General features: G+C 32.1%; 1 protein-coding gene across 1 annotated transcript in view; it reads left to right on the top strand.

The window, feature by feature from the left end:
- LOC118072829 (nuclear receptor corepressor 2) overlaps nucleotides 1–24,807 on the top strand; it is a 248,198-nt gene extending 223,391 nt beyond the window's left edge. Inside the window, exons 7-20 of the mRNA XM_035092958.1 lie at nucleotides 1,760–3,600; nucleotides 7,869–7,941; nucleotides 8,741–8,781; nucleotides 10,215–10,373; nucleotides 10,647–11,105; nucleotides 11,217–11,765; nucleotides 12,008–12,281; nucleotides 12,486–12,751; nucleotides 14,636–14,873; nucleotides 19,564–19,758; nucleotides 19,955–20,017; nucleotides 20,683–20,951; nucleotides 23,687–23,904; nucleotides 24,337–24,807. Coding sequence (XP_034948849.1) covers nucleotides 1,760–3,600; nucleotides 7,869–7,941; nucleotides 8,741–8,781; nucleotides 10,215–10,373; nucleotides 10,647–11,105; nucleotides 11,217–11,765; nucleotides 12,008–12,281; nucleotides 12,486–12,751; nucleotides 14,636–14,873; nucleotides 19,564–19,758; nucleotides 19,955–20,017; nucleotides 20,683–20,951; nucleotides 23,687–23,904; nucleotides 24,337–24,612 — 4,921 coding nt within the window. The 3' untranslated portion in view covers nucleotides 24,613–24,807. The remainder of the gene's footprint in view (nucleotides 1–1,759; nucleotides 3,601–7,868; nucleotides 7,942–8,740; nucleotides 8,782–10,214; nucleotides 10,374–10,646; nucleotides 11,106–11,216; nucleotides 11,766–12,007; nucleotides 12,282–12,485; nucleotides 12,752–14,635; nucleotides 14,874–19,563; nucleotides 19,759–19,954; nucleotides 20,018–20,682; nucleotides 20,952–23,686; nucleotides 23,905–24,336) is intronic.
- Nucleotides 24,808–26,218: the final 1,411 nt, after the last annotated feature.

Raw genomic sequence — 26,218 nt, 5'->3', positions numbered from 1 at the left:
GTCTTATCACGTACTCTGGCGTACATGGCGAGGGGTTACTTTCTAATTATTCCCCATGGGTCTCGCGTGGTGAAGGGCAAAAGAGCGCAGTAGACTAAGGGAGAGAGAAAGGGAGAGAAAATCGGCATAGAATCCTGGAGGGTGGACTCATCGATCCCTACATCTTTCTCTTTTCCCATCTTTCTCCTTACCCTCATCTTCATTTCCTCTTCTCCACGTAAAGTCTGAGTTTCTACGCGGTCGAGCGCTCTTGCTGGCTCCGCAAATAAAAGTGATAATGTCTTGAGCCAACGGTGCGATTTAACTTACGATTTTCGTGATCTACCGTATATATACTTCAAGAGTTCTCCTGGCTCTAAACTCACTTCCTAGGTGGTGGTTTGAAGGGCTGACAGAGAAGTGAAACCCTATAAGTTAAAGAGAAAGTAGGATAGAGGAGATTCAAGAAAGGGATACTGAGGTTTAAGGGAAGCTTTCAAAGCTGAATCCTAGAGAGAAGAAGAGGTTGCTGACGTTGATCCGGTTGAAAATTTTCGATCTTAGTTTATCTAATTCTCGTTCTCTAAACTGGCTATCATCAATCCGTTCATATCACCCTTCTCGAGTATTTTTCGACCCCAATCAACTTGACCAAACTCTAATTAATGATTGGATTTTATGATGGGTGAAAGAAGCTTTTAATATCGATAGACTTGCAATTGACAGATCATTAATCCTTTATTCCTAGAATCCATAGTATTTTTCAAGTGATGATCAGTGAAATAAATTTCTTCTATACAATAGAAATTATAGAAACATTTCACTCCAAAACTTGAACACGATTAAATAATTACTTAATAACTTGAAAACTTTATCATTTATTGTTTAATTTTCATCAAAAACAACTTTCAATAACCAGTTTAATATAAAAAGATACTTTGACCAAGTTTTAATTATGTATATAGAGCTATTATACGCAAGTAAAAAATCATTAATTCATCATCCGATGCTATTCATCAATCATCAATGAGTAATGCAATTTTGAAAATATAATTATTATGTAATCAATATGACTGTTGACCTTAGAAGAAAAGCAAAAATGTATATCTTAGATGTGAGTTTCCCAGCGGTCGACTTTTTTTTCTCAAGTCTTGAGTATTGCATAGAACGTAAAGAGATCTTTCAGAGGGGGTGATCCATCCCCTCTGGAAAGTAAGTGGGACCAAGAATTTAAGGGGTGGACAGTGCGCAGAACCCGCCCCCCACCTTCGGCGTCAAGTTTGAAATGCGCTGGTTCTGAACACGCGCACGTGCATCAAAAGCAACCCCCACACGCTTGGAATGCTTGTATGATCGTCACAACCCCCCGCCAACAACTACCCCAACGCGCTTTTCTTCAATATAAGACACAGTAGCTCGCGAGCACCACGTCGGTGAAGGGCTGTCGCGTGTCTCTCCTTTATAAAATTGTCAAACAAAAAGAGAAAACAGGAAAAAAGGGTAAAAAAGAACGAGTGTGTGTGTGTTCAATTGTGCTGGTTTATTGTAGTAAATGAAATAAAGAAAAAACACTTTTAGGTAGGCTCACAATTTGTTGAATTTTTCATTTTTGTGTGCAAGAAGAGGAAGGAAGAGAATGGTGATGACAACGTGCTGATGATAATAACAATGATAATGATAATAATGATTAAATGATGATGAATTGATGGGGATGATGATGAATTAATGAGGATGATAATGGAGTGAATACCTGAGTTCACCTGGGATTTTTGTGTTCCAGGGTGGAACTGACCAGTGTGCCAGGTGGTCAGAATGCGATGGCACATCTCAAAAAACGGAAGCTGGAAGCAGAGTCGGGTATTCCAAAGCCGATTCAACAATCGACATCGCCGTTAAACGGCAAAAAGCCACTTCATCAAGGCTGTGGTACCATTGGTGTTGGTGTTGGTGTCAATCAAAGTGGACAACAGGACATGGAAAGTTTTGAGGCAGCGGCTAAACGTCGAAGAAAAATTTTACGTGATGATGAAGTGCGAAAAGGAATAGACAGTGATAAAAATATGTCCTTACCACAAAAAAAACGAGTGTTCACTTCGGGAAATTCCGGCAGTCCAGCTAGAAAATCTAGTAAAAATTGTGAAGAGCCTGAAGATGATGAGACTTTAATTAGAGAGACTGAAGCAGCTTTAAAAAGTTTATCGGGTAGTTGGCCTGGTCCAAGTGGTTCGATGTATCAACGAGGCAACTCTGATGAAGATAAATACGAATCAAATTTTGAAAATTTATTTGAAGAAAAAAAGGAAAATCCTAAAATGAGTCCTTCATCTATGTCTAGTTCTTCAAATACTAGTAATGAAACCTTAAAGGATGTAATAACTTATCGAGGTCAACATGATAGGCGATCATATCAACAAAATAAATCGGACATCTACAAACAACAACTTCAACAAATGAAGAAAAAAGACTCGGATGGCATGATGAAAATGGATCCAAATAGTGTTCAAATGCATTGTTCAATGGAGACTGACCTTAACAAAATGAGATCAATGTCAAGACTATCAATAAATAAAGATAGAAATGATAAAATGTCTGGTCAAATCAGACATAATGATAAATACTCTCGCTATGATCCTCCAGACTTCAATGAACTTGTTGACGATTCATCAAACGAATTAGAAATTGATATGTCAGATCCACTTGTGGAAAAAGAAGAATCTGAAAAAGATAGATCTGAAGATAAAGATAAGGATCGATTAAGTAAAAGTAATGGATCACCTCCCAACTCACTTAGACAACCTCAGCATAATCTTTATTCCAATTATCAAAGGTATTCTGACTCAGGATTAAAGGTTTCTTCAGCTACATCATCACCAAATTCCTCAACATCAGCATTTTCCAGCACCTCAGCATTCAGACCACCAAATACGAATCATTCAAAACCACCTTGTCCACCTCCAGTCTCAGCTTCAACATCTAGTCCACCAATTGGACCCTATCCAGCATCAGCAACATTTGTGGGCTTTCCCACGCCAGTACCGGGTCCAGTAATGCCAGTCCCTCAGCCAGTGATCCCGCCCTCAGCAGACGAGAAGCACTCGTCGGTGTCGCTTCTCCAGTTGAAATCACCAAAAGAGGAACATGGCGTTAGAGAAGTAGGTACTCCCGGATCTCTTTCTGTGAATAAATCATCAGGATCTGGATTACCACCTGTAACAAGCCCGGATACAAATTCATCTAAACAATATACCATCCTACAGCCAGCTGGAATTGGGTCCAGAGCTGCAACTGCTATCCAAGATATTGCTAGAGAAGGTGTTGTGAGTGTTTCCGCGGTCAGTAGCTCTGGTGGAAGTAGTAACAGTTCTACGAGTAGTTACACTGCTGGGAATAATCATAAAAATAATGGTAATCAAGTTAGCAGTAATGGAAATCCGGTAAATACCATTGCTAGTAATATCAGCACCAACACTACAACAACAACAACCACATGTCCTTCTGCTATTGAAGATGTTTCTACTACATCATGTACAAATCAAGCAGACGTAATGAAGATGCCTGATAGAAGCAGTTTTGATGGCAACAGACCGGGAATGTCCATGTCACCATCGAGTATTGGTAGAGGTGAGGATTTTTAACTTGAAAGTCAGGAGTCTTAAAACAAATGAGAGGGTTGCTCGTGCGTTATGTAGTTTGTGAGATAGAAATGAAAGGGCACAAAAGACATTTTCAAATGATTCCCTCCTTCTCTCTGGACCTTCTCTGTCTGTATAAAGTTAGGGAGAGTTAGGCCAGGCCGGAAAATCAATAATTACGAAGAGGGTGATGACTCAAACGTCGAAATCAAGGTCCTTTCTCTCCTTTTTGGTTTTCTCATATCCTTATGTACTCATTTTGAACCCTTTAATGTTTCAATTCTCATATATTGGCTTAAAAGTTCCAAGTTTGGCGTAAAAATTCAATTATTTACAAAAAAAAGGTCTAGAAAACTGTTACAAATATTTTTTCTATAATTGAGAAATAAATCTATTATGGGGTGAGCAAGAAATGGCATTGATGATGTTAGCTTGAGTGCATTCCTGCGTTCTACGATGTAAGGCGAAAGGAAGGGCTGATAGTTGAGGAAATTTGGGGTTGATATCGCGTCATACGTATAAGCCACAGCTGTCAGCAAGTGGAAACGTGACTAGCATTGCCCTTCTTGCAGTCAGAGTTGCCTTATTACCACCCTTACATCTTTGGTAGCTTCTATTCGTCCTTCATTATCTCTTTAGTGTTTTCTCTCTCTCTCGAAGGAGAAAACATTTAGACTACTATCCTGTCCAATCTTTTAGCTATCACGTTCATTCCAATTATTTTATCTTGACGTTTATTGAATCTCCCATGATAATCATTTGTATAATATTCAATCCACATTTAAAAAAAAGAGCATTAAGTAATGAAATATGTTAGACTCTAGTATATAAATAAGATAAATTAGAAATATAAAAGATTAGTAAGGCGTGACGATCGAATTAGCGTGCGACCTGGTTAAAGAATTTTTTTTTTAATCTTTCATTTTTTCTCCTTTTTGTAAATTATTTAAGCAAAATCGCATATAATCTTTTCGCACAAAGGTACAGGTATAGAGAAAAAAAAGAATATTTTAGCGTGATTGCGTGCATGATTGAGTCTCAGGCGTTTCCTTCTTGCAATAGAGAAGCGTGTTGACACGCCATAAAACCACTATCGGGAAATCCGTCGGCCACAAAAGGCTACCCCCGTATACTCAACTCTTTTAGTCAATAAAAAATAAACTACCCTGTAACTCAATTTTACGCTTCCACTCCCTTTCGATATCTGGATAAAAATAAAGCACCTTAAACTATGATAATATTGAGTAGTATCGATTCTAATCCGATTAAACGCACGAATGAAAAAAAAATTTGGGGGTTGTAAAAAGGTAGTATTTCATCTGGCACGCGTCCGGTTGCTTCTCTCTAATCAGACTGGAATGAATAAAACAATCTTGGTGTTTATGTACACCTCTCGCTTTCCCGCGGTGACCCTCACATGAAATGGCTACGAAATAACACTATTACACACTTGGTATCCCTCTCAGCCTTTTGCTTTTCAACCTCATCCACGCTCTCTCACCCAGTTGATCCCTCGACATCATGCTCTTTCCCAACCCTACTGAATCTTTTTCACCCTCTCTTCTTCAATTCTCATATCATCTGCTCTTTGTCTAACTCGTTACTTGCTCTACCTCCGACTCGTTCACTTGGAAAAAAAAGATCTCGGCCCGTCCGGCTCGTTACAAGTCTATTCAGACGTCCGGAAAGAACAGCGCGTGCCGGTATTCATTTTGTTGACCGGAACCATTACTCTCTACTTACTCAAGGGATTTTTCTTGCTTTTTTTTTTTTAAATCTTGCTAATTTATTAATCTCATTTCCTTCAGTTTGCTAATATTTGTTGTAGTTGAAAAAAAAAACAGCCAAAATTTTAGTAATTAATTTGATTTGCGGTTGGGAAATTAACAAAAATTGGTGTAAGCAGTGTTTTTATTCTTATGTGTTAGTTGATACTGTGAATAAAATGTGATTGGATTTAGATGGTTTTTATGAAGTACAATAATAGTAAAAAAAAGTTTTCCATCAAAACTTGATAACACGAGTCTTGCAACTGTTGTTAATATATATTGATGATCAACAGAGTTACTTTGTTGATTCTATAAATAAAAAAAATTAAACATATAGTATTATTTATAACATACTTTTTAATAATAATTATTAATATAATGCAAAAATTATTTTTATGTCCCTGAATAATCAACTACTTAAAAACTAATCGAATTTTAAATTTAAAATCTATTTCAGTACAACTAATTGGAATTTCAAATTTCATTGCAAGTCTAACAAAGTGGCATTAATGATTATAAAACAATATTTGAGAAGTGAACTTAATAACCAGAAAAAATGTAACCAAGAGTATTAATCTTCATTAATACTACTCAAAATAAAATCTAGTTGACATGGTAATGAAAAAAAAGAGTTGTTTATTCTTAGATTATAATTTATATCAAGTATTCTTGAGGTAATCTCAAGATTAATAAACAAGCTTGTTTAATTAATAAAAATACCAACAATAAGCTGTTGTAATGATTTATGAAACATTAATGGTAAAAACGATTCTAATAAATTTGAAAGTATAATATTATTACATCACCACGTTAGCATTGAATTAGATTTATTAATAACTATTTTCTTTATTATATTTCTAATAATAGATTTAGCTTATATATCACTACTAAATTCTGGTCATAAGTCTAATTGTAAGCTAAAGCTCTCACATTTGATCTTATTCCTACCATTTAAATTTATTTTTCTAATCTCCAATTGCTGAAGTGATATCTTTAATAAAATAAAGTTTTTTTTTAATTTATAAATCAGCTATTTCAACTAAATAATTACAATCATCTATATATGATATAATATTTCCGAATTTAACCATAAAGTTTTGGCATTAATGATCTCCACTAAAAAGCTACATAATTGGTAATCCCTTGAAGAGCTCTGTGCAATTCTGTGAGATAATAATTTCCAAACTAGTCTAAATCCTTTTATACATATTAAAGCTCACTTAATGACTTAGAAAACTCAAAAAGTCTTTTTTTCTAAAGAAATTCTGATGATGATAAACAATCTGCAGAAATTTTATCAATTTTTCCAATTCTGTCAAACACTAAAACTCTACTAGAATCACAATTCATTAAATAATTATTTCAACTCTTAAAAATTATATTGTTTCAATAATATGTAATTAAAAAATATTATTGAAATCCTCATTAGTTTTGTTGATGATCAGTTGCCTAAAGAAGAACCAAATATTTTCATAATAATATTCGAAATATCAGCAGTCTTAACAGCATCTTTTTTCTTGTAATTATTTTCCGTGTCAGTGTTCATCTTCCAAGGCATAAATAAAGCAAGCTGCTAATGACGTCACGTATCGTAATCCAATTTGCAGGGGTAGCCCGTTAGAGGATAGTGTACGTACTGAAAGAAAAAGATAGTTAATTTCTGGCAAGAGAGAAAGAGATGAGAATTTGAAGGCATCTAAGCAGGGATCGACTCTTAGCTACGCGAAATGACGGCCTGATGAAGTTTCACCGTCATGGCCGTCGATTCAAGGCTAGAGAAGGGATAGGATCAGAGCCGGAGGGATTAGTACACGACAAAGTTTATAAAAGTGCTAGTTCAACCCCTCGGGAAGCTTCTACTTCTACTCTTACTTCTATATCTCCTATAAACCTTTTTTTTTGCTAACCAACTCTATCCCCTATCCTCCTCTTTCCACTACTTATTTTCAGCCATACGTGATGTACTTACCTGAAAAAAGGAGACACTCCCTTCCACTTTAATAAAGATCTCTCATTTAAACCTTCCTTGATCCTTCTTTGATCAACTGAATTATTAGGATTTTGAAAATCGCTAACATTATTCGTACAAGCGTGAATATGAAGTTTAAGTCGTGGCGATGTCGCCGTGGTCCCTGTTTTATACCCTCTAACATGTAATTCTTCTGTCACGCAATCGTTCACAAACCACGCAAAACATCACAGACACATATCATGGTCTAGTGTAAATGTATCGAGGTATCGTGATCATTAAGCCCTGTGAATAATGAAGAAAAAAATATTTTTAATAAAATTTTTATAAAACACGTGTTTGAAAAAACGCTTTTGTTGGTCATTTTTATTTATCTTGGTACATTGAATTTTTTTCCTTTTTTTTTTAATGAATGAATTTTTGTGATATTTATTTCAAGATAATGCTGTGTGTAAGCGTTACTTGAATACTTCTTTTTCGTGTCAGAAAGCACTAATTCAGGGTTGATTTGTGTTTCAGAGGGCAACAAGTGCCCGACACCAGGTTGTACGGGCCAAGGTCACGTGACCGGACTCTACTCGCACCATCGCAGGTGAGCAATTACCAATAATTAACTGACCATTTGCCCACTCGAATGATTTGCTCTTCCTCCAGCTTCCAATCTATTCGTTTACGTACCCTATTGCTTACAAATAGTAATTAATTTTAATCAACTCGATCATTATTATTTTTAATTCCACAATTGACCTAAATAATGGTTTCTTGGTAATTAATAATGAAAAACTAACGTAAAAAATAGTGCTAATAATAACAATAATATTGTCCATAATTTTTAATTAAATCATGAGTAATAATTTTTTGTTAAGATTTGAAATATTATGTGTTATCTTATTTTAAAACATTTTAATGCAAAAAAGATAAATTTATGATTGGTTGAAAATAAAAAAATGTCTAGTATATTGAAGTCATATTTATAGATAAATAAATTTTAATTATTTACTTATATTAAACTACTTTGTTATATTTCACCTTTTTTTAAATAATTATATTTACCTTGGTTGAACTCATGTTGTAGTAGGTAAAACAAATTTATAAATGATTATAAAGCTATTTTTAATTATAAATAAACGATTGACAATGAGTAAAAAAAAATTTATCAACTTCTTTTGTTTTATCAATGAACTATAAAAATGAATAAAAGTGGTCTATATTTAATAAAAAAATATTAAATAAGACTATTTTAACAGATAATAAAAAACTTCATTTTATTATTCAATAATTTGCAAACTTTATATTGCTTTTTGATGTTAATCTTTTTTTTTTTTAATAAGTACTTTAGTCATTTCTAATTTTTATAAAATGAACTGACGAATGATGATGACTTTTTTTAGTTTATCTGGTTGTCCAAGGAAGGATAAACTAACGCCTGAAAGTAAGTGAATATTTAATTAAAAAGCATTAGTAGAAAAATTAGTGCATTGATTTTTGCACAAGTAGGTATTTGCCAAGAGTGTAAATAATTTTCCCACGGCATTGCATAATTAATTATACAATCACTGTGGTTAAATTTTGTCAAAATTGCGTGCGCGTGGGAGCGTATGTGCGTGCGTGTTTTGTTTTTCTTTTTTCTATATCACTTACTCATTTATTTATTTAAATAACTAATGTTTTTTTCTATTTTTTCAATATTCTATTTTAACTTCTTTTTTAATACTATTTTTCAATATTTATCTATTTATCTGTCTGTTTGTTTACACTTTGTAAATATTTATATTATTATAATCTACTCACACGTATGATGATTCTTTGTGCTTTTATGTTATGCGGGGTAGAGAGCTTAATTTTTTTTTTATATTACCACCTTTTATTCTTCCATCTTCTTTATGAGGAGAAGAAAATCAACTTGGAGATCACGGAACAAAATTACACTTATCACTTTTTACATATTAAGTAGATAAATAGCTGTGAATTTATATTTTTTCTTTTCTTTTTTTATTAAATTAAATTGTGATCATGAATAAAGTAGAAAAGTTAGTAAACATAAGCTTGAAATCCTGACGACGACCGAAAGAGACCCGGCATACGCAGAATCAATGAAAGGAAATATTTAATAACATTTTATCATTTATGTCTTCTTTTTTTTTTGTATTTTTTTATTCATATAAGCGTGATCGAGAGTGTAAGATCGATTCATGCCCTAGTTGTATTTAAATTTATTTTTACTCTTTAAATAAATTTACATCCGGATTGTATTACTCTCTACCCGCTTCATACTGAGAGACGTAATTCTATTGAAAAAAAAAATAATGTTCATTCATAAATTTTTATTTTGTTGGAGATGTTCATTAAATAAATACTCAGAGTTTAAAAAGATTGGTAAAAAAAAATCTTTAACACTTGATTTGAAATAGCTAGTACTTAAAAATCATCTCTAATATTTATCTTCAATCTAGGAACTCCATGTTAAAATAGAAACAATTGTTGATGAATTGTTTAGATTCGTTCAATTTACTACAATCACTTTCTGTTCAGAAAACTACTTTTTTTTCTACGTAGGTATTTAGAAATCTTGCTACACATCAATTTGTGTCATACTCGTCAATATATTTTATTTTTCACCCTATTGACCACACTCTTTTCATTTCTAAAATCTTTTTCATCGTGTTTTCGTTTTTCTTTCATGTACCTCCCGCGCGTCACGTTCATAATTAATAAATAATTAAATAAATCATTAACTTACTTAATTGTTAGAAAATAATGTTTAAATAAATAAAGTAAAAAAATATGATGAAATACAAAACCTTTCGATTCTGCGTGTGTCTCGTGATGTATCTGTAATTTCGGACTACGTCTGGATTCTCACAGTTCTGGCGATGCATGAGACTATTTTGAAATGCCCAACGCCTGGTTGCAATGGTCGTGGTCATGTCAGCTCTAATCGCAACACTCATAGAAGTCTTTCGGGTTGTCCTATCGCTGCAGCTAATAAACAAGCAGCTCGTGATGCAAGACATAAGTCCCAAGGTAAGGAAAATTGTCCCATTGGTCCAAAAATATGCAGCCTGGATGTATTTTCTTTCACTTTTAAATATCTTCTGCATGAAAGAATCAAGTTAAAAAAGTATACATTACTGGATTAATTTTATTCAAGAAATTACTTTTGAACTCACCATTTATAATATCAAGATAAATAGTCTTCCCTGTTACAATGACTAAGCTAAAACTCTTTTTTAAATAATTTGATCTATAGGGCTTAATAATTTTATTTATTAATGGTTTATTTTATTATTTGAACAGTATCAGGTATACCCCCAGAATTCATCAGCACAAATCTTCTGCCAGGATCTATGGACATTAAAAGCTATTCAGTCTACAGTTCAACACCTCAGGAATCAAAACCAGTAGTTGGCTCTCCAACTTATGATTATTATTCCAAAGCTCCTGGATTAAACAAACCTCCAAAGACTCCTGAAGATAATTCTAGTCGTGCTAATACAAAAATTGTTCCTAAATCTGAAGTATCAACTCCTACTTCCTGTTGCAACAGTATACCAGGAAGAAATCCATCAAATCCAGAATTACTGGTACCTAAAACGGAGGATACATCGTCCTGTCGTGTTAATTCTCCTCCACCACCACCGCCTCCAAGTGTCAGGCAGGCGTATGATCCATATTTAAATCAAGACTCAAATTCTTCATCAATGTCTTCAATGGAAGCTATGGGGTCGAGGTCAATGCCACCAATTCATCACCCTGGTAAGATTTATGTAGCATTGTCAATTTTTCAGTTTCTGCTATAAAGATAAACTGTATTGTTTTATTTCTCGTACAAGTAAACAAGTAACAATTTATGTGTTCTTGATTCAGGTCAACATCCAGCTCATCACGTGTTACCTATGCAACCAACAGTTGCGTACCCAATGCCAATAGTCGAGGATTCAAGAATGACCCACCAAATTTCTCAAAGATCTCCTTATGAATCAGCAATGATGAATACAGCTTCTTCAACTGCTAATGAAGATATTTATCATCATCGTAATGCTGAACATCGAGCTTATTTGCATCCTAGTGTTAGTAATGGTATCACGAGACCAGTCGTGACATATTCCAATGACGTTAATGCTGCACGGGGTTATGATAATGTCGCTGCAGCGAATCATAGACCGTATGATCCTGGTGCTACTTCAGGATATGAAAGATATGATCCTCAAGCTTGTTCTCCTTTCTCAGCTCAACAACAGCAACAACAGCAGCAGCAACAGCTGCATCTAAGAGCTAATATGTATTATCTTGGTCAAACTGGCATGACTCCTGATGAACAAGAAAGAGTTTATCATCAAGAAGCTGCAGCTGTACAACAACATCAGATGGCCATGGCTGCTGCTACTACTGGGGTTATGATTAAGTCTGAAGATGGTAAGGAATTTTTTAATAATTTATTTATGATGCAATCTTTTTTATACAGATGATTTTTAAGAATGTATACACTTATATGACTGTAAATACTTATTAAAAATATTTTTAAAAAAAAGTTTTAAAGCAAATAATTAAAATTTCGAAAACTTGTAAGATGAAAACTCTTATCAAGTTGTCACTCTTCATGAAGTGAGTATTATTGTATTGAAACTAGAAATTTACGTTGTGATTGATTGTTGTAGTTAAATGTGTCACAACTGCTCAAGTGCAAATGCAAAAATCTGGACCTCCAACTTCGCCTGGAGGATCGGTGATGGATCTTTCAACGTCCAGTGTTACATCAACTAGTCCTCAAGCACCCCAATATGGTTCCAATAGTCTAAGCCCTCAATACGGTGGTGGTCAAACTGTTGGAGGTAGTCCGCAAGCTGCAGCTAGTCCTCATCTGACTGCAAGTCCTCAAGTTCCAAGTCCACAAGGCCAAACATTGGATCTTAGTGTTAATAGATTACACAGGTATTATAAATAATCTGTACTTCAATGTTAATTTATTTTTCTGAATGTATAAAAAAAAAGATTCATTCAATTATAAATGTGAAAATTGCTTACTAGCAAAATATCAATAATTAAACTACTGAATGTATAACTTTGCAACAATGTTGTAGAATCAATATTTGACAATTTAGTAAGCTCTATAAACTAATTCTAAATTATGTTTAGCGGAGCTCCAAGTCCTCAGTACTCGACTCATGGTGAAGCAGTTCCTGTTCCGGTAGGTCCACCATTTCCAGCTCCAAGACCCATTGAAGAACAAACAGAACCAGTCGACTTTTCAACAGCAAACGAACCAGTTAACTTTAGTGGAGGTCCTGGAATCAGGCCAGTTGGTTTTCCACCACCTGGAGTTCATGCAGCAGCATACAGTCGAGAAAGCACCCCTGACAGTGGTGTATCTCACTACATGGACGCTTATAGAGATCCAAGTGGTAATAAATTTTTTCTTTGTAGTTAACAAACTGACTATTCGTTTACAAGTATAACAAACTATGAAAAAACACTATAGAAAACTAACAAAAGGTTGAAAGAAAATAAAAATTAATAATATGATTGCAGTCATATTTCATGCAATAAAATAAAAAAATAAAACATTTTGAACATTTGAGGATTTTATATTGCTTATTTTTAATTATTTTTTTAAATGTCAAGTTTTAAAAAAATAAATCAATAAATTTGTAGCATATCAAGCTAGTTCAATAGCTATATTATCTATTTTTCTTTCATTACATTTATTGAACATCAAGTAAGGAATAATGTCAATGATATACCTAGTTCTATACATATTTAATCGATTAATAATTATCATAATAATAAATATGATTTAAAAGAATATTTATATCAAAAAACAATAGATAAATAAAACTTTTCCAAGAGATTACTCAAATAAAAGAAGAAGTGAGTACAGTGAATAAAAATATAGGCAAAGAGGGCAGGATGGATCTGAAAAAAATGTAAAAAAAATGCAGAAGGACAAAACGGGGAGGAAGAGGGTGATAAATTCCAAGCGACTGGTCGAGCGTTGAAACATAGTCCCTGAGGCAGAAGGGTTGCAGTAACTCGTGAGGGAAGGTCAAAAAAGTACGCACGTGGATTCGAGTGGAACAAAAAGAGTCATTGAAAATGCGCACAACCCCCCGGGGTCTCGCGCGCGGTTAGAAGCGTCGAATAAAAATTCAACTGAACGGTACATGGGCTTAGTAATAGACGAACTCATTTTGGCTCCACTTCGTCATATACACACGCAGAAACATTTATCCGTTACTCTTTGTTGTCTTTCTCAGTTTTTCTCTTTTTGCTATTGCTTTCTCTTTTTCTCTTTTGCTTCAACTCGCTTTCCCTTTTTCTCTTTCGCGCTTTGGCATTCGGAAATACAGGAATATTATTCAGTCTCACTTCCTCTATCACTTCTCTCCTCCACCACACCGCTCATGACTCTTTCCTAGCTGTTCTCTGGCGCTGGAAACACGACCATTGTTAATTATCAATATTTCGCGTACACAGCAAAAGTCCAGCGACGGCAATATTGTCCGTTCATCCCACTCGCTTCCTTGTACGCGAGGGAGTAGTTATTGAAATTGAAACATTCGAGTACAACAGCTACGTTCACGTCCCTCTCATTCTCTGAAAACATTCCTCATCATGGCATCCAAGCTACTGAAGAAATTCATATTAATAAAACATGTATGAACAAAAATTCAACAATTTTATGAAAATTTAATGGAAGAGAATGCATTTTATTGGAATATGAATAATCTATTTTCAAATGGTGAAATTAATGTTGTATGATCAAATATACTTGTATTCTCATCATTGGAAAACAATTATATCAGCTTCAAAAAATTAAAATATAACTAAGTAATATAACTTAAGACTTTAATTTAAAGTATTCTCCTAATTGTTTAATTATTCTATCAAACAGCCTGAAAAATTTACTAAAAATAGAATTATCTAATTTTGTCCAGATGTTCTGCCATGACACTTATTGACATCCTTTATGTTTTGATAATTATTTATTGAAGGAGTAAAATGAATATTTAACATTCTCATATGGTTTCAATAACTCTAAAAAAAGCTTCTTTGTTAAAATCATGTTTAATTTTATATAGCCTAAAGAAAAATGTCATTTGTGTAAACAGATTATAAATATTTCATAATGAATCATTGATCCAGTTCAAAGCATATTATGAACAACTGGTCTATTTAAATGAAGAATTATAAAATATAGAAACAATTTTATTTATTAAAAATCTTGTAATCAATAAACCTTTAAAAGTACATACATTCGATGATAATCATAAATTATTTTATTGCAGCATATGGACCAATGAGTCCTCATCCAGGTTACGGAATGACGGCAGTTCAGCCTGAATACCCAGGAAATACTTATACTCCTTATCCAACGGCTGGATATAATTGTGGTGGTAGTTATCCAGGTGGACCAGTGACTTCTGGCTACCAAATACCAGGATACAGTCCAGCACCATGTTACAGTATGCCACCACCTCAACATACCATTGGAAGCTTGGACAAGCCTTCAGGCAAGGATGACGGGTAAGATTTATCAGCAGAATGCTGGGAATCGAATTTTAAAGGTTTCAAATATTAATTAATGCCTGTGGGAACATACGAGAAATATTCTTGTACGTCGATAATCGCCTGCAGCTCGCCGCACCGTATCGGAATGTTAAAGCTTGGTACGAAATGCAAGCTTATAGTATATACAACTTCACCCAGCACCTTCATTTTGTTAATTAAAGTAATTACTCTTCGTAACGAAAGTGCCAACCTTATTCTAATTGACGTAAGCTTGGTAGTGCGGCGATGCTAAAGGAGAATGAGACGAAGAGGGTAGATTTTAGTATGGAAAGGTGGTGGATAAGACCGCGGGGAGTGAACGGAGTATAATCAGTTGCTACCGCACTGGATTATAAGGTGAGATCCATCGTCCCATTGGAGTTAGAAACCTAAAACTCCTTCGTACATGATTTTGAAACTGCTGCGTGTATCCTTTCTTCTACCAAATTCTTCTCTTCTCCACTGCTTCCCTAAATTACCCATTATTATCCAAACTAAATTCCAGCTACTGCTGGTTTAAATTTATTCTCGAAAAATTCATATTTCAACGAATCATCATTAAAAAAGATTATTTGTCTTTGTGAATATATATTTTTAAGTTTTTGTTGATATTTATTTAAATCAAGTTTTATAGTTCAAGGAAAATAAAAGTAACTTGGATATTTAGAACCTATGAACTAAATTTACAAGTATTGTAAAATATTTGGAGTCATGTTATATGTATGTGTTGGACTGATAACGAATTGGTTGTCAGTAATGCTCAACTAGTTTGTTTATTTTTAGTTTGTAACTGAGACTAGTATTGACTCGATGTCATATTTGTCAATTGAGTTAATCTGTTACTTTTAATAAACACTTTAATTAGTTCTTTTGATCTTCATATTCTTATCCTAATTTTTAGCAATATTTTAAAATAATTTTAATAACGATTCTTAGAATTTTGTCATGAAGTTTCATTTGTTGTTTTATCAATCAAAATACTATCTTTATTTCTTTTCTTTAAATTATCGTTAAAAAAGTTCTTCATTTATAAATTATACTAAACAATGGAGAGAATTATTAAACAATTCTTTTAAATCAATTATTTTTAAATTGAAAAAAAGACTATTTCTCAATAACTGATTTTCGTAATTGATGGGTATTTACTCTTGAGTAAAATTCGAGATATTTTTATAAATCACGGACTTGTATAGGAGCCACGAGATGTGCAATGTAGAGGATATAAAATGGGGATGGAGATGCTTGCGGTATTGTTGTTGTATTCACCACTGTTCTCTCCATCAGTCGATAGCGATACTTCAACGTTATTAATGGCTTCAGCCAATATAACCACCTAATATACTAGCTCGCGTCCTAACCGTATTAGCTATCCTCTCGGACGTTTATTGAAGCGGTAGGTATGTCCGTGCCTCTGGGATAAGCTTCTTGTGTCGTACAAGATAATTTATTTTCCTCAAATTTACAGTCAAAATCAATAAACTCAATGGAAAATTATTTCTAGAAGTTGTGTAGAGTAATAAAAGATAAAAGACGGATGAAATTGAGGCTTTAATATTATAATGATATGCAGTAATGTAAGAATAAATTGTCTATATCTGCCTCTTTTAAAAATTGAAAGATTTTTAAAAACCCATATTGATTAAAATAAAGTTTCTCCCAAGTTTAAATGAAGATAAGTGAAGAATGCATGGTTTTATTTCTAGACAAGGTTTAGAAATTTTATATGAAAGATATTTTATTTTAAAAACATTTTATCTTATTTATTCATGAAAACGTCTAAACACAAGAATTAACATGTTGAGCAATTATATTTAAATTATTGGTCAAGTTTTACATGAAAAAATAAAGACAATCTGTTTCAAAATATTTTGTGTTCATGTCAATAATTGTTTATTCATTTTTTCTATTAAACTTGAAGTAAAACTTTCCATAATATTCTTAGTAGGGTGCAAAATTGTTGACCCATTCCAAGACCAACAATGGGTCATGGTTGATGAGACTAGCTTAGTATTGAATCAGGAGTGTACCAGTCTTGTTTCCACCATGGCTTTTTATTAAGCAAAATAAATTATGCATTATCAGATAATACTGTATTTGATAAACATATTTATTCTGGTAATATTTATTGCAAGAAATCATGAAAAGCTCTTCAAAACTGCACCAAAAATATCATTATTCAACCTGAAACATTACTTGTTATAAAAGAATTTTTTGTCTATATCATGTAAAAATATTTAGAAAAAATGACTGATGGCAATAAGAGGAATGATATAAAAAAATCGAAGGATAAAAGTCTTGAAATGAAATAAATTCTTAGAAGTGCGTGCAATATCAAGCTCTTATATAGGAGCTCTTTCCCGAGACTGAGGAGGAATACGTGGCGTGATTGCACTCAAGACCCTGATGGTCCAGTGGTTGGTTCGTTCAGGGGTTGAGGGTGGGTTTGAAGGCGGTAGTAGCGGGCAATATCGCGGCCACTCAAGGGTCATCGAGGTTTCAAGCTTTCTCGTGGCTCTGCAGACTCGTCCGTGCGCAGAGACGAAAAGTCGTAGAGTAAATGGGATGAGTTAGTCTCTTTACTCTCTACTCTGGAAGCTAAACACGTTTCTCTGGCCTCTTACGTCTCTTTCTCTCGAGTATATGAAATGCAGGAAAAGGAAAACCTTATAGACAAAAGAAATAGAAACAATGACAGTAAACGTGAGATTGATTCACTGCCTGATGTCTCGTGCAGTATGAATGCGAGGAGACAATCGTTGACTTTCTCACCTCGGTCAACCCCTCGTGGCCGCGATGGAAAGGAGCTGATTCAATGTCCTACGTCTTCCTGCGACGGCATGGGTCATGCCTCTGGCAACTACGCTACCCACAGAAGGCAAGGCGTTTCAATTTCAAATCAGTCAAGTCATTTTTTTGTTTTTCATTCTTATCACATATTATTATGATCAGTTTTATTTTAAATGTTACTTATTGTCATTAACACCGGTAATTATAGCACGTACAGTCGTTGAAATCCTTTCTTCTTAGGTGGAAAAATTTTATTGATGCTATTCCAATGATTTGTACATATAATTTAATCAAAATTAGACTGATTTCGTTGATAAGCAAATACCAAGCAGCAGTATGTGAAGCTAAAAATTTGTTTTATCAAGTGGTATTGATGAATAGTACCACTGATCTGTTTATGAATATCTCTTATCAATAAAATTATCAGTAATTCGAATCAGACTTGATTCTGGTTCTTTCGAGACATTCACTTTCTTCTAAATAGATCACCATAAAATTATAAATACAAATCATATTGAAATTATCAGGATATTTTTCCATCTGGCTTCCTTATCCTCACTTAAACGTTATATGTATATTTTTTGAGTAAATTGAATCAATACAAGCATCTTTTTGTTCCTATCAGAGCAAGTTTGAGAAATATTTATTGAAATTGATAATGAATCTTCTGAAACCATCAGTTCCAGCACAAGATTCTGATGCAATTTTTTATTCGCAATATTTTATCAACACACTGCAGCAAGCTTGAATACATTGGCCTAATGTTGAGCTAGAAAAACAGACAATCATATAATTATTCCATGAAAAAACTCCTAAATAATTATTCAGAAAACATACATATAAGAGCAACTTAAAAATCATAAATTTGCTGAAAACAAAAATTCCTCTAATACCAATCCAATCAATTCCTGTTATTACAAATAATTTTCTTATCTCTTTTCACTCTCTGTATCTATTTCTCTTACGTAATAATTTTTACGTAATATTTCCAATGCTATTGGTAGTATTATTTTTGATGTGGAATGTCATTCCCCTTTAATATGATCCTTCAAAATGACCCGACCCCTACGAAAGAGGGATGAAAAAATCATTTTTATTTTAATTATTCTTAGCCTTTTTTCATGAATCATTTCATTTAGTGATAATACTAAGAATGAAGCCAGCCTCACGTGGGCAGCCAAGTAGCGAAAAGTCAATGACCATGTCCGTAAAGTTTTGAAAGACACATAGATATCGAATATTGATTTAATTAATCTGTTAATTAAATTCCAAATACTTGAATCTGATGATAATTATTCAGTCAAAAATTGGCAGTTGATAAGTTTCATTGGGGTCAGGTGTGAGTGTTGCTCCCAGCATTCCTTTATTATTGATGTTTTTTTTTTATTTGAAGTAAATGTATGAATATATTTATTTATATTCATCTATCTTTGAGCCACACCTCACGAGTTGATCCAACTGGAACAGAATATTGCCATTTGCATGTTTATCATTTGAATAAATATAAAAATACTTAAATCATCAACAAACCACCAACTCATGATAAAAATGAATATCCAGAACTTTAGTTGTAAATATTTCTAGATTTAATTATGAATATTGAGAGAATTGATTTAAACATTTCAGTTAAAACAATTATTGTTTAATCAAACGAATTTTCAATCGTGAGGTGTAGGTTCAGATAATTTAATTATTCTATTTAAAAGTAAGATATTGATCACAACTAAAAGAAATAATAATTGGCCTGGAACATTTTATTTCAGTTTTTTATTTATATTTTGTACCGGTTGATGTAAATTATTTAATTTTAGGTAAAATACCTGTGTTAATATATAAAGTATTTTCATTTTATCTTGTTTCTGCTTCTTCAATGTTGTAGTCTGTCAGGATGTCCAAGAGCAGATCGTTCGCAGATTCAAGCGCACTCACAAGAGCTCAAGTGTCCGACACCCGGATGCGACGGTTCCGGACATGTCACCGGAAACTACAGTTCGCACAGAAGTCTTTCTGGATGTCCGCGTGCAAATAAACCAAAAAGTAAACCAAGAGATGGACAAGATTCCGAGCCATTAAGGTATATATTTTTTATATTCATTAATTTTAATGAAGATAAAAAAGTAATTTAACATAAATTCTGTTGAAGAAAATCATCTAAATTATAATTAATTAATTAATCTTTAATTAATTGAAATATTGTTGTTATAGATAATTGAACAAGTATGTAGTATTTAATACTAATAGTTAAATTTAAGACTTAATTTAAATTTTAGGTGTCCTATACCAGGATGTGACGGTTCAGGACATGCTACAGGCAAATTTTTGTCACACAGAAGGTAAAAAAGGATTTGAAAAACATTAAAGAATGTTTTTTCATGTCATATAATCTTTGATTACTAACCTTTTTTTTTATATATATGGGTAATAGTCAACCTTTTGAATTTTTTCATAAAATTAGTTGATGACATTAGAACGAAAAGACTATTCATTTGACATAGAAAGTTATATTCATATAAATTATTATATCGTTTATGGGTTAGATAAAGTAGTAAAGTCGATTTACCGAAAAATCCAACAATTCTTTGTTGCTGATGGGCAAGGTTTTAATAAATGTAGACAAACGATTTTGATGTTAATTCGTAATGAGTTATAAGAAGGATTGAGCTTATATAATTCATTAGAATTATCATAGTGGAGAAAACAGAAATTATTTAGCTTTTGTTCTAACAACAGTTTTTAAATTTTTCGTTTCCATGTTTACATGATCCCTTTTGTAGAAAATATAAAGTTGCAATGAAGTACTAAAAATCTAACTCAAAAACTTGATACAAGCAGTAGCTTAATATCTGAGTATATTTTGTTTGTGATATTGAATTTGATTTAAAAATTTTAAGTAAGATTATTTTCAATGATATCATCACTTTCCTTGCATAAAAAAGTATTCTCATATACTGTGAAATAGAGCATGATTCTACAACCTGTAACCATTACTATTTTTTAGTGCTTCGGGCTGTCCTATAGCAAACAGAAATAAATCAAGAGTCTTAGAATCATGTGGATCAGTAGAGCAACATAAAGCAGCAGTAGCAGCAGCGACGGCGATGAAATTTGAAGGAGTAAATTGTCCTACACCAGGCTGTGATGGAATTGGACACGTAAATGGTTCCTTTTCAACGCACAGATCTCTATCAGGATGTCCAATAGCAGGGAATACTTTGAGAAAGCCAACAAAATTCGAAGACATGACGGGCATGTACAAAGGAATCAACGGTGAGGAATGAGAAAGACATTTTAATGCTCTTGTAGAGAATGATGATCTTCAACGTAGGTGGAGAAAGGGGTTGAAAATCGATACGTAGATCCTCAGTGAGGATTTATTGAGATTGCTGACTTACTACTCTTAAAATGTCTCACACAAACGATAAACCCATTCGAGTTGCGTCAAAGGATATCTTTGATAGACTTTTTGAGCTTGCAAGCAGAGAGACGTACTCCATTCGATTTTTTCATGAAAATAATTTCAAATTCGAAAGAAATTAATCGTTTTCATTGATATCTCGATAAATTTTTACATTTATTTCTGTATTTGATATCGCTACGCTATACCTGAAGCCTTTCCTGTGTGTTATCCACGCAATGATGTGCTATCATACCAATGAAACTGACCTTCTCCTCGTCTCTCTATTCATTTAACACTGTCTGAATAAATATTGACTTTTCTCCTTACGTGGATCGCGTATCGAAGATCATTTTTTTTTTTGAACATATTTTAATTTTTTTTGTACATTGTCATAAGTATTATATTTTTTCATGAATATTCAACTGCAATTGTCGAGAATGATTTATTAATTATTTCACAATTAATCATGAACGATAAAATATAAAATTGATCGAAATATGATCAAACTAGTTAAATCATTTTATTTATAACAAATCTTTTTCTTGTAAAATTAATTTGAAAAGAAATATTTTGAATTATTCTTTAAAAGTTGAAGATATTGTTAAATGAGAGAATCATACTTTCGACAATTTTACATCATATTCTATAATTATGAACGTTTTTTACATTAGGAATCATCAAAGAGAAAAAACATTATTTTCATTGATATTATTATTTGAGATGAAAAAGAATTTTATTGAAGTTAATTTTATTCCTTTCCATACATAAATTCTTCTGATCGGAGACATTTATTCTCATGTGCAAGAGAGGGAGAAAAAGAGAGATGAAGAAATGCTGAGATAATTAAAATTAAAATTAATGATGAAAATCACTTTTAAAGACCTTAATGCAGTATAATGAGCAATAATCTATTCTGATTTATTTTTGGGATCACGATCAGCTCCTTTCCTGCCATTGAACTTTGAGGATAACATTTACTTTTGAAGGTAAGGGACTGACGTACTCGCCATATGTTTCTATGTGTTTTTTTCTCGGTGTTGAATACAAAAACTATTTTACACGAGTGTATTAATTTCATCGAACAGTATCCGAGTGTTAGCATTTAATTTTTCTTTTTTGTTTTTCAATCCTACTTTTTTTGTTTCTCTTCCACTCTCAACATGTAATAATTTGTTAATTCACTTTTCAATTATTTAAATCATTATTTCAATACTTGAATATTAATTGAAACTGATATTCTTACTTTAAGCTTCCTTTTGAAATTATTTTTAAAAATTCAAGTTAATAACAAAATAATTTGAAGTTCTTTTTAAAGAATTCTGCACAATGTTGAAATTTAATTTTTCTAATTTTCTGCACGGAATACTGAAAAATATTTTTTAGACTAAATTAAGATCAATTGCATATTTTAGTTGAAAAAAAAAGTATTTAAATAATAATTTAAGTAGTACAAGTCAACGCTCGGAGTCATTTTCAATTCTGGTATGATGGCACCTCACGCTATTCCTAAAATTCCGATAATAAAATGAACTTTTCCATCACCAATCACATTTCCATTTCCCTCCATTTGAATATTTAAATGAAAGAAAACAGAAATTATAATAATAATCGCAAAATATCCTTTCGCAGCGATTTGGCATACAAGTTGTTATACTTTATTACATTTTAATTTGAAATAATTTTTCATGTTATAAAATCGTGTGAAATAAAAAAGAACAGTGAGTACATAAAATCGATCTCTATGACCCAACTCGCTGTGGAAAATTACGTATTGTTTCACCCCCTCTCCACAAACCTTCATTATTTGCTCGCTACATTTCGTGTTACGCAACACGCCTTTTTATCCTCCGCACACCTCTTCAAGTACTCAAAAGAGGTCTGTTACAACAATGCTTAAATAATTTTTCAAAGAAAAATTACGAATAATAATATAATAACATTAATCATAATTAATTATAATAATAACAATAAGAATAATCATCATGATTATAACTATAATAATAGTAATAGTAATAATATCAAGATAATCTTAGAATAACGCCAGCAGGTCTGCATCGCGTTTATAGTTTTTTACGTATCGTTAACTTCATTCTTGCTATTTTTAAATTTTTTTAATCGTTGAAAATAGTTATGAATAATTGTATCTATGATAACGACAGAATGGTTATAACATTTATCAGTTATCATGTGAAAGAGATTATTTTAAAAAATTTGGAAAAAATATTAATCTAAAACATACAATCGTAAAAAAGTTGAATAAATATTTTTAATCAAAATTTATTTGACTAAGAGATGAAAAAATTAATCCAAATGACACAAGACTGTCAAATTACTAAAAAAAATAAAATGTTATGCTATTATTATCTAAGCATCATCCATGAAAAATATCAATAAATATTAATAATTGCGATCAAAATTATGGTATTTAGATTAGTGAAGACATAATTGCGTGAATTATATTAGAAGAATTCAATTTATTTCGAACAATCCTAAGACTTCGATAAAATATTAAAAAAGAAAAGAAAAAAATGAAATAAAGATAGTAAGAATGAATCGAGAACTATGAAAAAAAAACGTAATTTAAAACGGGGGTTGTGTCCTTCAGGGGTGGAAGCCGGTGGTCCGGCTCAGGGTGGTCCGTTGGGTGCGGGTCAGGGAAGCACAAGCGGTAGCGGATCTGCTGGTGGTCAGGGCGAAGACCTCTACACACTGGAGGCCGAGATCACGGAGTTACAGAGAGAAAACGCCCGGGTCGAGTCCCAGGTTATGCGTCTGCGTTCTGAGGTCACCGCTATGGAGAATCATCTCAAAAACGGAGAAAAGGTAAGCTATAGTCTGCCGGTAACATCGAATATTTTAGTATCTTCATTCGGTTAAATACCTCTTTTTGATATCAAACATTTCTTTCCTTCCCTCAATCATTCACAGTATTTCTTACTGATCAATTAACAATTAGTTAACGATATTCTTATAAAAAATCTACATTGACGATAGCTGAAACAATTACAACCATTCAAGAAAACTTTTAACTACATTTTAAAATTTTTTATATTAAATTTTAACAAAAAGAGATGATTAATAAAAATGAGAAATCAACAATTATTGTTTGAAAGGAAGGAAATGTTTGTCATTTAAAAAAATAAAAGTTTTCATTTTTACATCAATAAATGAATTTTATATCAAAAAGTCTTCAACTAAATGAATGTAAATACTTTATAATAAGGAATAAAATTAATAAACTAATTTTATAATTAGGAAACTGCAGCAGTTGCTCAGAGGAACAATCACCTCAATGACTACTACCAATCTATCCGTGATAATATGATAACGATCTTGGAACATGTACGAATACCTAGTGCGCCTGGCGGCCTACCAGAGAAAATGGGCCACGAAAATTTCGACAGTTATCTAACGAAATTACAAACTTTATGCACACCGGATGGCTATTGTGCTGATGAAGCTAATCGACCAACGTATGAAACAGTCAAGACTGCTCTTCAAGACTTCACGGTCTTACCTACGCCCATCTGAGACCATCAGTTTCGAGGTTGAATCTCGTAAATAGGAAATAACTCAAAAGCATTCGCTTGCCAACGTTAATGGGATTTTTTAAATTAATATTATTTAAAACGTTCAACAGTATTTCGTTTGTGAATAAAAGGGACAAATGTGCAAATATAATAGAAATTATTTTATTTTAAAATGAAAAACACTAATGTGGTTTTGTTATTTAATGATTAAAGCGTATGACATTTTTAAACTAGTATTATGAGAAAGATTTCTGCCAATTAAAGTAATTATTTCTCTTAAAGAATAATTTTATGTTGCAATTAATCATAAAATGCAATTTGAATTGCACAAAAAACATTGTAAATAATAATTTTAGATTAATACAAAGAAAAAATCGCTCACGCGATAATAAAAAAGGTTGTAAATAATTTAAGATTGTCACGATATATTTATATCATTAAAATATATCGTGAGTTTTCAAAAAATGTGTAAAAATCATTAACATTTAGTCATTTATATTGTTTCTCTTGACTAAAAATTAAAGTAAAGGACATAAGCTTGCTTATTACATTAAGTAAAAAAAAATAAAGTTATAAGAATAAAAACTAATTAGTAAAATTAGTAAACAGTTTTTAAGATGTTGGTATTTATTATTGCAATCATCATTGTGAATGAAAAATTAATTAATATTATTAATTAATAGACAAACTAGAGAATCAATAAATAATTCATCGTAAATAATCATTACTATTCATAATATCTGTCACTGTTACTGTCTTGAATAATCACTTACTTGCTGTCATCGCGCCTAAAGCTCTCATTAACGAATAACCTTATAATTAAATAATAAGTAATAAAGTCATTAAAATAATTGATGAATTATTAAAATCAAATAGTTAATGAAAAAATGTATACCAATGATATTTGTCTATAGTTTGTACAGAAAAAATATCACATAATTATATTACTAAGAAATGAATCGTTAAATGAATGAAATAATTGATTACTCACTAATAAAATGAGATAGAATATAATATTTTAGATTTTAAGAATGTCAATAAACGAGAATCCTTGTGAGGTATACTCGAAAAATGACAGCCAGTCGAATTTTAATCGTCTATAAGGTGTATATTACGAATTTATTATTGCCAAAAGTTAGTAGGAACGAGAATGAATATTCAAAATTTAATGAATAATGAAGCATCACATGGGGGAAAACAGTTTTAAGTGAGGGTAAATTTTCTTGCATGGAACTGTAGAGCATATTTATTTATTTATAATCTTAATAATTGTTATTAATTCGTGCAATAATTGTTCATGTTTTATATAAAAAATCATTGATCAATCAATTATATGTTATTTTACAACACATTACTTTCTTTTCCTTTCTTATAATAATATTTATTGATACATTTGTAAATGCACAATTTTGTTATTTAGTCAGTTCATACAAACACAATAGTTATTATCTACCAACAGAGTGTAGAAAGATCCTTACAGATCTAAATATTTTAATCAGAAATCACGAAATAATACATTTAATCGATTTGCTGAGTATAATGTCATAAAAATAACTATTTGAATATGAAAAATACGAAAATGTTTAATTAAAATTTTTTTCACCAAG

The sequence above is a fragment of the Chelonus insularis genome, unplaced genomic scaffold (assembly GCF_013357705.1).
Source record: "Chelonus insularis isolate UGA/USDA-ARS -01 unplaced genomic scaffold, ASM1335770v1 contig_94_pilon, whole genome shotgun sequence".
NCBI classification, from domain to species: domain Eukaryota; kingdom Metazoa; phylum Arthropoda; class Insecta; order Hymenoptera; family Braconidae; genus Chelonus; species Chelonus insularis.
This window is presented reverse-complemented; position numbering and strand designations above follow the sequence as displayed.